This window comes from Saccoglossus kowalevskii, chromosome 9, assembly GCF_978046115.1.
Source record: "Saccoglossus kowalevskii chromosome 9, keSacKowa6.1, whole genome shotgun sequence".
Classification (NCBI taxonomy): Eukaryota; Metazoa; Hemichordata; class Enteropneusta; family Harrimaniidae; genus Saccoglossus; species Saccoglossus kowalevskii.
Window position 1 is genome coordinate 5,770,562 of NC_140649.1, and position 16,411 is coordinate 5,786,972.

The 16,411-nt window shown below is 32.1% G+C and overlaps 1 protein-coding gene across 3 annotated transcripts in view; it reads left to right on the forward strand.

Annotated features, from left to right (window-relative positions):
* LOC100374563 (rho GTPase-activating protein 29-like) overlaps positions 1-16,411 on the forward strand; it is an 87,220-nt gene that overhangs the window by 37,743 nt on the left and 33,066 nt on the right. Inside the window, exon 1 of one of the 3 annotated variants that reach the window (XM_085503085.1) lies at positions 3,627-3,721. The exons of the other annotated variants lie outside the window; for them this stretch is intronic. Coding sequence (XP_085359211.1) covers positions 3,677-3,721 — 45 coding nt within the window. The 5' untranslated portion in view covers positions 3,627-3,676. Of the gene's footprint in view, positions 1-3,626; positions 3,722-16,411 lie in introns of those variants that run through there. 3 annotated transcript variants of the gene reach the window in all.

Sequence of the window (16,411 nt, forward strand, 5' to 3'; positions counted from 1 at the left end):
TAGTCTACTTCCCTATGATTTTTGTGAAATGTTTTTATTTTTTTATTTTAAGGTTATACTTGTGTATATATATTTATATGCTGTCTTTTCTTAAATTGTTACGTTTGTCTCTTGTGATAATTGGTAAATGTCGTCTTATTGGTTCCAATCATGACAAACATTGTAGTATGGTTTGTACATGTATTTCATGGAAGTTTGATGTCAAAATTTGCATTTGTTAACTCAACAGTTACCTTAACTTAAGGGATCCAAGATATAGTTACTAATTTCGGTGAAAAACTCTATTGGACCATGATGCAGTTTAAAATTTGCTTCTTGCTGATAAACTTTAATACCTGGATCTACTTGTTTTGTGTTCATATCCAGTATACAAGTTTTTCCATTGTTGTATATTGTTTTGCATGAATTGTCATGTAGCAAGGAAACAAGCTATACTGCTTTCGGGCTATGCATAGTGTAAATAACTATAAACAAGTACAATACCTGTGTGTGGTGTTGGTTTACTTTGATGCAAGTGGGGTGAACAGGTCAGGTCATATTACTGTAAAATACTTTATTTAACTAGAATTAATTTTTCCTGAAAAGTGTTTTGCATGGAATTTATTTTTAGCTGATTTTTGTCAAGTTTAATGTAAAATATAGAGAAAAAAAGGTATATTCACTGGATTTTGTTTTCACTGAATCGTTCCTTCAGCGAAAATAGTGAAAATGAATAAAGTATTTTACAGTACTCTGTTAAACTAATTTTAGGGAAAAATAGTTCAAATTGCTCTGTATGCACTCTATTAAGAGTTATTGGTGATGTACTTTTCAGGTATATGACCACTTCAAACTTTATTTATGTTTGCATGTGTTTGTAAAGTGGCATTTTTTCTCTGAGAGTAATTAGTGAGAAAAGTATTTGGTTTATAGTCATAAACATCTTAGTCATGGTCACATTATTTGGAGAGTTCATTAAATTAAATAAGAATAGACTTGTAAATTTCTTGTATCTTAAACACCAGCTGCTTAGCTCGCGATTCAATCTATAGATGAACTACTATACGCTTAGTATTAGTATGTCTGTATGTCTGGGAATGTCGTTTCAATACTGTGAACTATTAGAAGTTTTCATGATTTCAGCATTTTATCAAAAGTCACTGACACCCAGAGAAATTTACACTGAAAAAAAAGATTTCTGGATTTTAACAGAATCAAATTGTTGTTTCGTGCAAAACTAAAGGAGCTTACAATATGGTGGTATTCAATGTGTATTAATTTTGAAAGTAAAATTTGCTAAATTTGTTTGCATACTCAAAGCTCTGAGATGCTTGTTTTTCTTGAAACTATGAAACAAAACAATTTGTGGTTCAAGGCAAGCACTCTACTCTCTTGTGTTGAAGGTTTGTGGCATATTAGTTTTAGGGATGTAACCTGATTGAATTAATTGACACACTGGTATTCATTACATTACTAGGACACCAAGGTTACTATTGGTATTTTATTTCAGGACCAACACTTCTGTTACTATTCAGATAATTTATATTTACTTCAGTCCATGTTTACTCAGGTCCATGCAGGTTGTGAAATGTGCGAGGGTCAGAGTATTAAAGTGGTTGTCATCTCACTGGTAGGGGTGTGTTCCCAACCAGAAAAGTCTTCTGTACCATTTAAGTTTTAACCTTTTCAAACCAGAATTTCTCGCCCAAATATTTTTGTACATTTTTCTTATATTTCTTCTTGAAATGAACTCCAATTTTGGAGGCAGCAGTCACAATTTGACTCAATTTTCAGTTTTTACTCAAAAAATGTGGCTTTTTTGTCCAAATATTCTGAAGGAAAGTGCAGACTATAAAGATGACTATTTTGTGAATTTGTGATGATAAGAAAAAACGATCGCACATTTTCAGTGCATGGAACAATGGATTTGATTTATACATTTTGAAGAATCCTATGAAATTTTTTTCCAACATTAGAAAATGATATCCACTAGTATGGTGACCTCATCTTAGACAAGACAACCGAATACTGTAATGACTAAATATTTGGTTCATGGCCTGATTTACTTCATGTGTTTCAGAAACCAAAGAAAACAATAATTTAATGCATAGTACATGTACTATAATAGACCATTTTTTGTTCACTGCAAGAATTGCGCGTTATGCGTGAAATCAAACGTAAAAACAGGACAAACAAAGGTCATAGCGTCGTAGTGGCGTCAAATATTGCGTGGGATTTGACAAACGCGAAAGTATTTTGGGGGACATTTCCATGCCAAATGTGCTGTTCACATTTGATGATAGGCAATTTCGTTTAAGTGAGGGTATTCGAAAGCAATATTCCTCTGTCAAAGATCGGCCGGTTGATGTGAGCTACGAAATAAAGGAATTCGAGTTCAAAATCAAATCATTTGATTTTTGCGGCAGACGTTCAACGTGCGTCTTTCATGCTACTCGCGAGATCTCGCAGTTGAACGGAAAATCACCTATTATAATAATCATGATAGTCAACTTTTAACTACCGGTAGTATGATTATATTATTGTTTTAATGGATAATGATATAAAGATGACAGTCAAATAACCAATAGTGCGTTGATTCTATGTCAGTCTTTTCAAAATATGTTTGCTATAGTTCCCAGAATTTTGGTTTTGTGCTTCTAACAGTGACATTCTTTTCATTCTTTGCTCAGAGCTAAAATTGATCATGCTGATGAAGTTTTGTATCTTAAATGAAATGAAATACTACCAGATCCCCCAAAGTAAATTATTATTTTTTAAGCATTTTCTCAGTTCATCTTTCTTGTAATTTTCTCTTGAGTCAATATCCAAAATAGATGAAATTTTGCAATTAAGATTATTATTATGTTCAATTGAGTTTTACATGGTGGAAATAAAAACAAACAAACCTGTATTTAGTGGCTGGGTGGTAACTCTCAATGTGTACTCAATAACACCCCTGGTCCTTTAGGTCTAAACTACAAAATCTGATATGTATATATTTAGATGATGATGTCATCTACTGGTAGTTTTGACAGTTTCCATATTAGGCAATGTGAAAAGTTTCTTCTAATAAATAATCAATAAATAATAAATAACAAACAAATAAAGAAGCACTACATGTATCTATACTTTGAACCTGATACACAATGTGCTGCTTCAGAAATATCAATTTTAAAATAACAATAATAAGTAACATTACATTTAAAATGTGTATATATTAAGAGATCCATCTTATTTATTTATTTGTTTGTTTGTTTGTTCGTTTGTTCGTTCGTTCATTGTGATGAGGCAGTCATTCACGCAGGAGAAAAATAGCCCTTATTCAGTTTCAGTAAACATCTGTAATTTCAGGTGAGATTTTTCAGAATCACAAAAACATTTCTGTTCTTCAAGCAGGAAGTCACGCGACTTTTGAGATATTATTATTGTCTCAAGTCACAAAATAGTTTATATTTGTCATTATTATGGTTATCATTGATTTGGTAACACCCATTCCTCAGAAACAATGGAACCTTCCTGATGAATATTCATGAGTATTTATAGTTTCAAGTATCATACATTTTACCATGATGGGGATTGCTCATGTAGTGAAAATATGTTTGTATATACGGAAATGAGTCAGTTTCAAATATCAGTTTGGTAAAGTTGGTCGTCGCTAAGAGTTGGGGGTTGGAACTTTGGAACTTGGATACAAATTATGTCTACGTGCTCTGTTATGATGAAGTTTAGGAAAACACGAGTGGTGAGTTTCTTGTAACATTTCAACCAAGGGTGTTGTCTGAAATTATATATCAACTCAGATTATATTTTGTTTTAGTTTACTTTTAAATTTGTTCAATAGGATTCTGAATCCTAGTAAGTTGTGTTTAATATTTAATTGATGATGTACACTGTAAGTTATGAATTTATTTTTTAATCAGTTATTCATATAATCAACTCCACATGTAGTCAGTTATCTTCTAGCTATTTAAAATTACTTGCTGTTTAAAATTAAAATAATTAGTTGTTGTTGATGTATGTTGGTGATTTCGAATCTTTGCCTGATTGGTTGCCTAGTTACCAATGAAATGAATTGTCTGTTGCGCTGTCTGATCAATTAAGCTTGCAATTATTGAGTCAATGGTTTTTAGATGTTACACACGATTGTTGATACTATTATTTTTCTAAAAAAAACTTTTTTCCAAATGAATGCGCAAGTCCAAATTACTATGACTATTCTAGTAGTAATGTTCCTTTCAGGCTCAGTTTGTTTATGATGACTCTTGTATGGGAGTATGAAAGCAGTTACCGGTCACTGTGACCTGATCCAGATGCACTGTGACCAACCCACTATAAAAATGTGCATTTCAAGAAGAACAGCTTTACAGTCAATGAATTTATAAGTTACTATTCTTATTCTTTAAAATGGGTGCGTGATTTGAACCATTCATTTTCAATTATAGTACTCATTCACAAACTTTTTATGATTAAAATGTTTTCCAACTTGATGGTAAAAATAGGAGAAATTTGTTAACGTTTGGAGAGTTGAGTATGTATATTGAAACATAAGGTCTATCTCAGTGTGAAAGTATGTGGCCTTTCTTTCTCCTTCACCTTATGTAATCTCAGAAACAATTCAACCTCTGCAGTGATGTACTATGAAGTATATGCTGTCTGACCCAGTGTTAATGTGATTTGAATGTGAGCAGATTATGTTGGTGTCGACAGGGGTCTTGTATAATCTCTCTCTTATGCTTTAGTGTAGTACTGTAAATGCATTAATAATTCAGAGTTTTTATTTCACTAATAAGTAAAATCTGCTAAATTAAATACATGAACATGCAAAAATAAAACCAATTGTTTCACTGGTGAATCCGCGAAATTAAAATCCAGGGAATATGACGAAAATATCAAAATAGTGAAATTAAAGGGTGGTTGTCTCAACACGTCCTTTTTGATAAGGAACTTATAGCAACGTACACAACACGTGTAAAATCCATTGTTTGTTTACATGAAATTTGAACATGCACAGCGCGACGACCACTGCCCTTTAAATGTCAGTGAAAATAAATGGTTTTACAGTATTTGAGTCTATCTATTTGTTTTAATATATCCTGAAAATATTTTCTCTCACAAAATTAAAGCTTTTTACAGTAATCCTGCAGATGTACATATGTGAGTCTACAGTCACATCAATGGAATAGAGATTCAAATGTAAGGCATCATGGGAAATTAAAATTTAATGTTAAATTTAACATACAATCATGCAAAGTGAAGAAACATCTACCCTAGTTAAATTTGATAAAATTCAGGTCTGATTTGAGAAAAAATTGAATCTTTGTAATAGTTTTTTGACAGTTGAGTTAAACTAGCAACATATAGTAACAAGAAAATGGAAATAAACTTCTCTGCAATGTTATAAGAGTACAAGTGAATACAAGTTAAAGAGTGAGTTTGACTCACTCATTGTGAATGTCATCACATGTGTAAATAAGAAAATGCCTTATTGTACTGTGAATGCACCGTTTAAGGTCAATGGCCAGCCTGTAATGTTAAGATGCACACTCAATTTTTTTTTTCTGAGAATAGTTCTAGACATCTGTTAATAAGGAAGTAGTTAAAGATTCTATTAAAAAGTAATTTGTTTTAAATTGTTGAGTACATTTCCCACTCAATAATATCACTTTCACTTGATTACAGGATCAAATTATTTCCTTCCGAAGTTTAGTGACATAGTGTAAACAATTTAATTTTCACTGCAAGCATTTTTTTACAATTTGAGGATTTTTTGGCGAAGGTCAGTGACAGTTAAATTTTATGATTCTCACTGATTTGTGAAAATTCATCCCCAAAATTAAAGCGTTCTATAGTATATCTGCTTAGAGATTGTATGTTTCATGATTCTCGCTGATTTGCGAACCAATTTTCCCGCAAAATTCAAGTGGCCTACAGTATATCTGCTCAGAGATTGTAGGTTTTGTGATTCTTCCTGATTTGCAAAAATTATGTCTCAAAATTAAAGTGCTTTACAGTGTATCTGCTTAGAGATTGTAGGTTTCATGATTCTCGCTGATTTGCGAACCAATTTTCCCGCAAAATTCAAGTGGCCTACAGTATATCTGCTCAGAGATTGTAGGTTTTGTGATTCTTCCTGATTTGCAAAAATTTGTCTCAAAATTAAAGCGTTTTACAGTATATCTGCTCAGAGATTGTAGGTTTTGTGATTCTTCCTGATTTGCAAAAATTTGTCTCAAAATTAAAGCGTTCTACAGTATATCTGCTCAGAGATTGTAGGTTTTGTGATTCTTCCTGATTTGCAAAAATTTGTCTCAAAATTAAAGCGTTCTACAGTATATCTGCTCAGAGATTGTAGGTTTTCTGATTCTTCCTGATTTGCAAAAATTTGTCTCCAAGTTAAAGCATTCTACCGTATATCTGCTCAGAGATTATAGCTTTTGTGATTCTTCCTGATTTGCAAAAATTTGTCTCAAAATTAAAACATTCTACCGTATATCTGCTCAGAGATTGTAGGTTTTATGATTCTTCCTGATTTGCAAAAATTTGTCACAAAATTAAAGCATTCTACCGTATGTCTGCTCAGAGATTATAGGTTTTATGATTCTTCCTGATTTGCAAAAATTTGTCTCAAAATTAAAGCATTCTACCGTATATCTGCTCAGAGATTGTAGATTTTATGATTCTTCCTGATTTGCAAAAAATTGTCTCAAAATTAAAGCATTCTACCGTATATCTGCTTAGAGATTGTTGGTTTTGTGATTCTTCCTGATTTGAAAAAAATTGTCTCAAAATTAAAGTGGCCTACAGTATACAACATGTATCTGCTTAGAGATTGTAGGTTTTGTGATGCTTGCTGATTTGCAAAAAATTGTAAAGTGGTTTACACTATGCTTATAGGTCTCATACCACCATTTAGCCAATGAAAATCATATGGTTGTTGTTTTAATAGCCAATTGTTTTTTTTTTCACATGCAGTGGTTTACTGATTCAATCCAAGATGGCTGACTGGCAGCCATTTTGTTTTTTGAAAATGTGGTATCTTGGACAGGATTTGTGAGTTATATTACATTACATTATACATGTTGAGATACATGTCCATGATGATTTGCTTTGTGTTTGAATTAAAAATGACCAACTGGCACCCATCTTGTTTTTTTAAAAATGTATCGTTGACATGTTTTTTTTAGCTCCGCTGTCAACTTTGTTGAGCGGAGCTTATCATATGAATGATTGTTCGTCAGCGTCCGCCGTCCATGTCAACTTTTTGTTTTTTCAACTTCTTGAAAACAATTGTTGAAGTCCAATTGCTTTGATACAATACAGACCTCTCTCAGATTTGTTCATTTCGTGATGATATCTTCAATTCTCTAATTTTGATGAATATTTATGTCATTTTTGGTAAAAAGTGATATTTTTGATTTCTTGTTAAAAACCGCAGGTCTGATTACTTTGATATTATACATATAGGTACTACAGGTAACCCTCTCTAAGATTTATCATTATTTTTTCAGTTATTGGGGCAACCTAAATAAAATAACTGTACCAGGGAACAGATTGAGAAGAATTACAGGAATGTTGGAAGGCACATACTGAAGAGCTAAACAAACCAGGGGTGTGTGACCAATGTTGCAATTGACCACTCTTTTAATTTTATTTGCTCAAAAAATTTGTTGTTGCTGGCATTGTCAACAGAACCAGTAGATTAAAAGTTAATAAAAAAAGCTTTGAATGGTACATTGATTACTTACGAGATACAGCACATAATTTAGCAGTGAAAAATCAAATAAATCACCCAGTGATATTGGTATGTGTTCACATAACTTCATGTTCTACTTACTGGTATGTATGTCCTGTATCTGATAATTTGAAGGGCATTTATGAAATTGTATATTTTCTAGTTTACCATCCAGGGTCACTTTATAGTTAATAGTTTTCTACAGTTTTATGTTCCACTTCCTTACATAGATCCTCACGTATGTTTGATTCATATCATTGAGTTTCTCTTAGAGGTTTTTTCAATATTCTGAGTATGTCTTATACTATGCTTGTAGTGGTCATGGTTTATTGTTAACCTATTCACAACAGTTCCCTCTTTTCATTACAAATTCATAAAATCCTGTTTATAGTCTGCACTTTCCTTCAAAAGATTGGGACAAAAATAGTCAATTTTTTTTGAGGAAAAATCAAAAATTGACTCAAATTTTGTTTTGGCTCCAAAATTATGGTTCATTTCCAGAAATATTGAGGAATATAATAAAAAAAGTGCAGAAAAATTTGGGAGAAAAGATAAAATTGAATGTTTTTCTAAACAATGGTACATCTATCACAGAACACTGCAGTAATGTTCAATTACTTGCGAAAACAAATATTGACTTGATAATTGTCACATTCAAAAAGACATGCATGCTCTGAGAATATGTAAGAACGCTAAAAAAACGATCTTTCACATATTCGCTAATTTGCATCAGTACTTCTAGAAAGGGCACATTTAACTAACACTTTTATGATTGTCTTGCAACTTGAATTCGTGTGACTACAAATTTGATATTGATCACATATCACATAATTTGCATACTCTGATGAATCTTTATTAATAAATAGAATGTATAGCCATGAAAAAAAAAGAGGGATATTAATTCATTTCAATAACTATAGCTCTCATAGTGACACATTTATATAAATGATTTCTTCCACCCTAAACAGTCATTCTTCAACCAGTAAATAATTATAACCTGTTGTCTGTTCTTCTGCAGAAACCACCACTTAAAAATAATTATATGTCCATTCTCATCCGCTAGGTCCTTGGAGGTCCTCACAGGAATTCCGCTTATGTACTTCATTCAAAAAGGCCCCAGGCACCTCAGGATCCCAATCTGCATCCTTGCATGTGCTCACTCAGGACTGTAAATGACATAAGTATATTAAATGTATACATGTGATAATCAATGTCTTGGCAGTGTTCACTGTTGTCAAACATGTGTTATTGTTCATGTGTATATGCTTCTTGTGAGGTTGAAGTCAGAATTCCTGGCATTTTAAAGGGTTCATTTCTAAGGGTACTCTGATTCAGTGGAGGTGGATATTAGTGAAAAATGGAGGTGGTGATTGTTATGGCGTGTCATGGTCGATGTGGGTCCCATGCTACATGCAGTTTGTATTAAATGTATTGTAATACATAGAACACAAAATTTGAACAGCTCGTTATGTCTGGAGCACAACTCTAGAAAATGCATGGTGCGTATTCCAGATTATTTAAAAACTTTTCGGTGTCACTATAATGTTGCATCATGGGATGGGTGTGGTTTATCACTGCACTTTGTAGTTGTACTGCTGTGTTCCAGTGTTGTATATAGTTCATGGCTATTAGTTGAAAAGTTTACCAAGTTCATATTCAGCAGATAACATATCTTAGTAAGTCCTTGACCAGAAATCAAATATTATTATTAGATCGGCTTATAAAGTTTAAAGGGCTTGAATCGGAATTACCGTAACGATCAATATAGCACACTTTAATCACATGATGCTACTGTATACGTCCCAAAATAAAACTGATTAAAGTGATAAGATATGATTTTTATTGCACTAATAACAACAAATGTTGTCCATACATGTCAAATTACACGTTCCATAAACTTTGGGGGGGGGGTGTCTAGAAATTTTACGGTTTGGTGATTTTGAGGCATTCTTGAAGACAAATTTTGTGAAAGTCGTTGATATTTAGTGTCATCTGATGCCAGAGACATTTTTGCTGCAGCAAACTTTCATTATTTTCACTGAAATTCATGAAAATCTGTCTTCCACAATTAAAGTGATTTACAATATATGGTGTGGGGGATAGGTGGGTTTAATAATAGTGTGATTGTTCAAACTTTTCACCATCAGATTTTCTCGCACAAAGTATTCTGTATTTTTTTCTTATATTTTTCAATATTTCTGGAAATGAACCCTATTTTTTGAGCCAACAGACAAAGTTTTAGTCAATTTTTAGTTTTACTAAAAAAAAATTGGCTATTTTTGCCCCAATCGTTTGCAGTAAAGTGATGACTATAAACAGGACTATTTTGTGAATTTGTAATAAAAATAGGGAACTGTTGTTAAAAAGGTTAGGTGAGGTTTGGTTTAGGGTACTTAGGCACGGTGGGTTGAAAGGTACAAGTCCCTACGTGTGTGTGCACTTATGGAAACACTTACTATAACTACTATACTATAACAGGGCATTGTGAATGAAGACAAATATGGTGATTGTTCTGGTCCTGAAAAGATGAAATAATCATCAGATTTTTCTCAACAAAAATTTGATGCATATTTTCTTATACTGAAATTTATTCTCAATAATTCAAACTGTCAATTAGAACAGTTGTAAAGAAACTGTACCATGTACGAAAGATTATATACGAGTCTTGTGAATAGAATAGAATAGAATAGAATAGAATTTTTTTTGCACATAAAATAAAAAAAATAGGGCAAACTAGATTAACACAGTAATTGTAAAACATGTGTTATTGAGAATAAAGCTTTTTTTGCTGCATTTTTGGTGTTTGAATAACCTAATGTTCCGTGTCTCCTGTTGTATCTCATTTTATTATTGCACTACATATCTAGTTTCATACTGACTTGAATTTTTATGACTCAGGTTTGTTTGTAGAACCTTCACCAAACATGCATGTAAAATAGTAAAAACAACCAATCCAAGTTTTACTCATTTATTCAGATTATTCAAGCTACCTGTGAACTATTTAAATTGATTTTCACCCAAAAATAATAAGTTCAAGGTTTGTGGTAAATTTGTTCAGGATAGCCAACAACTTGTTAGTTTAGTATTACGTTGATATTGACTATAAAACTAACGTCCGGTCAGGTCAGGGCTTTAACAGATATGTGGCAGAGTTTTAACCTAAACTAATTGAACAATGGTGCAATAATTCATGTCAGATTGTTACTATATTCGGCATTCCTTAGATCTTTCGGAGCTTGAGATGCATGTCGTCATGTTCATCTGAGGTATCGCTTGACGTCAGTCTCACCTGCATGTCAGTGGTAATACCTCACCTTTTGCTATATGCTGACCTTTCTTATCTATCTCCTACAGTGCTCTATTAGTCATGTCTCACCCATTATTATGAGAGGGGGAGCATGTACTTACAATTACAATATTTCTATAAAAAGAAGATAAATTATAAAGGAGTTATAAATTGTTGTATTTCTAAATTTATATTGTTGTTTATATAAAAAAAAAATAGATATGTTTTATCGTTGTTGGTAAAACTGACTTTGAAATGATACATCTGCGGGATGTCCCTCCGAAGACTAGCTTCATCCCCTTGATTGTGTTGGTTTATTCTAGGTTAGGAAAAATCCCTGCTTATGACATGAATGTTTGTAAACTAAACAGCTTGTCAGTAAAGACTTGGCTGCCTCTGGGTGATAGTGATCGCGGAGTGAACACTTAATTCTACCAGTACATGTACTTGGTACTTTATTCAGAAAAAATCAGTATTCCTTGCTAGCGGTGTTTTCTACCATGGGCTTTAAGTCGTCACGTAAGGGAAAGCGATCTTTACGTCTATCTAGTAGCTCCCGTGCTCCAAAGGTATGTATCTTTTTAATGATAAAAGATGAACTCATTCTGGATAACTTTTTCTTCTTCCATTAAGTGTACTTTTTCAAAAAAAATTTTGTGTAGCTCTACTTTTTTGGGGAATCAAAATGGATGGGTTGTATAAAGTCATATGTAAGAAGAAATTTAGTAAACAAATTAGAAATTGTTTTTTTTTTACAAAACAGAAAACTCAGACATGCCACTGTTTTCTTATTATTTCCTGTCAGTGATATAATCTCAAAAGTTTTGACTACTTCTCCCAAAACTTAAAATAACGATAATTGAAATATATAATATACTATGGAATTTCTCTCCAAACTTGATGATTGTAAAAGAAAGTTTTGATGTTCGTTATGTTTCACTACTCTAAGTCTTCCTCTTTTCACAAATCATTAATAAAAAGTTACTAATCAAATTTCTGTATGTTGATTTCATTGAATATGAAGCCAGTATCACAGTAGTCAGTTGTTTCAACTTAATATGGTTAGACCATTTCTAATATATATGTAGTTCATACAATATTATATTCCATATATTGGTCAAATATTTTAAAATTTGATCAACTTTTTTGAATTTTCTTTTGTGGAAGGTTACAACAGTTAGAATGGCTGTGAAAAAGTTGATGTGTGTTGAACTTTGATGCTGTGTAAATGTTTCATAAAAACCTGTATAGAAACAATTTGTTGAGTAAAAACTAAAATTTAACTCAAATTTTGTCTGTTGGCTCCAAAATTAAGGTTCATTTCCAGAAATATTGAAGAATATAATGCAAAACTACAGAAAAATTTGGGCAAAAAAGTCTGGTGGTGAAAAAATTAAACCCCAAACCTAGAGTGGTAGATTTTGAAAATTGTCTTTTATGTAGATTTTCAATAAACAATACTAATTGAATTAGGCTCAAATCTGGATTTATTTATTGTCATATGTTGTAAAAAAAGTCTGATTTTCAAAATTGTTTTCAAGCTTGGGAAAAGTGCTTCTTTTTCTCAAGGACTGCAAAATGCAATTTCTACCAAAAAATGATATTTTGATTTGTTAACACAAGTTTGTGTTTGAATGAATCTTCTTTTCTGACCTGCTAATGAACTATGAAGTTATTTTATTTTCACAGTTTAGAGTGATTGTAATTGTTGCACAGGCTTTGTTGTATTTTCTGCTGTTCTTTACTTTCAATGGTTCCGCTATTGAATGTCATTCATCCACTACTGACACTACTGCCTTAGTCACCACGCGGATCCTATGTTCTGTAGCAGGCAAGCCTACGGAAGTGAGTCTTTTCGGAAACATGATCTTTTGAGATTTACTTACCAAGGTGTGGTTGGTCACATATTTTTATGGCTAATGTTGTAATGTACTGTTTGATTTAGAGTTACTGTTGACCATTTCATATATGATTTAGCCGTTGGTCGGAAATGCATTTTTAAAAGTATTTGGATGTTTCCATGTAGGGTTTTTGTGCATTTTTGTTTGGGATGATGCTTAATAATATGTTCTAAACATAATTGTATGTAAATCTACTTTTAAATCTTGTGTTCAGTCAATCTTTGTGAATTCTCTTCATGATCTGTCTGCCTTAGGGAGTATAATCCATAGCCAGAAAAGCCACTATATAAAAGACACTTACTGATATAGATAATTTTCAGTGATTTTATCAGGTATCTGTCCTCCCCTGGGTGGAGAGGATCCTTGAGTGAAAAGTATAGTTTTATGCAGTGGGTTTGTTTTTAGATTCTTAGTTACTTTGTCAAAATGTCTTTGTACAGTTTAAGGAATAGGCATGCCAAAGTGAAAAAAATACAGATGACAAAACCACTTTAAAAAAACTGTATTTTAATGTTTGTATTACCCTTTATCATTGATATTGAACAATTATGCAGATTTACAACAGGCTTAATAAATTACCCTTTATTTCTTTTCTATGATGCAAAGTTAGAATTTAGAAATTAAAAATATTAATTTTGAGGAGAAATATTTTTAAGCAATTATATGTAAGTTATGAATTGAACATAAATGCAGTATTAACATCTAAAGACAAAATTTAAAATACAATTCTGTGGAAGATAATAAACAATTGTCAACAAAGTACCACAATCTAATTGCCCTCAAGATGCTAGCTAGCGGTTTCTTTAATTCTAAACAGGAAGTGAGTATCTGGGTTCATCGTGGGTATAAATTATTTTTAATTACTAGGGTTTATTCAACAGGAAGTAGATCGTGGCTGTGAGTACCTGGGAACTTTAGATATACTGACATTATGGCACCAAGTGACCAATCTGTTAAACTCACAGTAATAATGATTGCTCTGTATTGTGTTCAATTTTACAACAAATGTAATATACATTGTTTGTTTACACGAAATTTGATGACTGGCAAATTTTGCACTCACAAATGATATCGTGAAATTTCTAAGCAATGAATTGTTGATAGTTGTATGCATGTAGTATACAAAACTGTATTAGTCTGTTTTGATAGTCAGCTAATTAGCCCTTCTATATCCAGAGAGCCATTGGTCGATAAAACTGATGCAAACATCATTTTTGATTGGTGCAAACTAACTCTCTCTGCCAAAATTGATTCAAAATTTTAAAACCCTATACTAGTTTGCATTTTCACCTGTAATACATTCATGTACATTTCCATTTTGGATGTTGTCTGATTTATGTTCACTCATATCCATTTCTTTGTTTTGTTATTTTGACACACAATGGAAAATCAACCTAAACCCTCTCAAAATCAAATGACTTGCATTGCTCCTGCATGTATGTATTTGACCGATAGAATATTGGGAACTTGTATAAGTTTATTTGAGGTTGTATGTAATTATGAAAATGGGAATGTGAGTATTAACACGTCAACATTCAACGCCCTTTTCCCAATTTATTGTGGAGGCTTTCCACAGATGAGGTATTAAGAACCAAATAAATGAAGGAGTGGTTTTGTGTTGAATTTAGATTTGAGGAAGCCATTGAGGATATTGCTATTAACGGTATTCCACAGTCCCTTTGTACTTTGAGTGAGTGATTTGTGTACTTGGCATTGAAGATGTAATATTGTCCTGGTGTCACCTTGGGTCAAACACTCCATTCATGTCTACCATTTGACCTGTCAACAGAGCAAAGTGTAAATTTGATTACTGAACAATCAGCACTTGTCTCTTTTACCTTCACTATTATTACCCTGAAATGGACACGTTTAATTCTTTTCCATGGCAACCATTCATCATCTTTACAACACTCGTCAGGTTTTAGTCGTACTATAAAACCTAAACGTTGATTTGATTACATTCTGCGTCTGTACAGATAGCAGTCTGTAGTGGTCTGTCTAATTTGGATGTTTCTGGCGGATATATGAATCCATATTAGGGCGATGAAAGGTATGTATGTTTAAATATCGGATAGATATGTTTAAAATTAAATGACTATCTATACTTGTAGCAGGTAATTCATTTCTCACAATCTGTTAGTAATAGTGGTATGGTATCGGTATATTTTATTTGAAACAAAAATATATACAAATAAAATAACATCTGAGGTCAATTACTTTAGACAGGTACAAAACACTATTATTAATGATACATAACAGCACATTGTTTTTGTAATTCAACACGTACCAGCCTGTTTCATTGAAAGTGGTTGTAATTCTCTGGAAAACATGGATATCAAAAACCGAATAATTTCATAGCATTTCATGAATGGATTATTTGGTGAGAGTAGTACACTGTGTGCTTTATCCTTGAACTTGAGGCTATGCTATTGATGGGTGTAGTGTCTTTTATCAAGGGGTTCTATAGTGGTACCAATATGATTCCTTTTGTACAATACTGTTAATGCATTAAATATGCACTGAATTTTAGTTTTGTTGTCACTGATATCCACTGAATTAAAAAATGGGAACAAGTACGATTACAATAGAACTCATTGTGTCACATATATATGTGTACGATCTCAAAATATCAAAATTATATGCGGTGAAAATTAATATCTTTCAGTTTATTGTATAATAGAATTGCAATATGGTATGCTATGTATTTGAATCTTGAATAGTAGCGTGTATATTGTGTATTGTCTGGAGCCAATCTGAATTGCAAATCCTTGTTTCAGGATTTTCCATCTGAATGATTAGACTTACCGGTATTAATTAAATACTGTTGTTGTTTTTTTCACTTGGAATTCATTTTATTAAATTTATCTGTTTACAGTGGTTTTGCTGATATATCATAAATATCTGTTATTATTGTATATCATCCTTCTGCTTCAAATTAATGTTGAAAAATTATGAAATTAATGATGAAAAATTACAATATTTATTTTGAAAAATTACAAAAATTAATTTTGAAAAAATATGAAATGTTAAAAAATTATAAAATTAAATTTGAAAAAATATAAAATTAATTTGAAAATATACAGAAAAGTCTGGCAGATAAAAAATGGCTATGATAGGAATAGCACTCACTGTAGTTTAATTAGTTTCAAGTACATTTCAGGTCATTCGCTTTTCAATAGAAAATTCATACAATGGTGTGAGTCAATTACGAATCCTAGTATGACCGTTAAATATGGTTGATTTATACTGTGATAGGAAGGTGTGGGTTAGCTTGCACTGTAATCTTAAATGTCACAAATTTATCTTTTAAAACGTGAAACCTAGTCTTTTAATTTTTAATTTCTTTTAAAGCGGGAGGGTTGTCACCTGCGCACGCGTGGGAATTGAGTCCCAAGCGACGATAACACGCGCTAAAAACGCAAAGGCTCATGGACCTCATAGATCTTGTTTATAAACAATGACACGATATATCTGACGCATGCGCAGGTGACGACTCTCACGCTTTAACTGTGT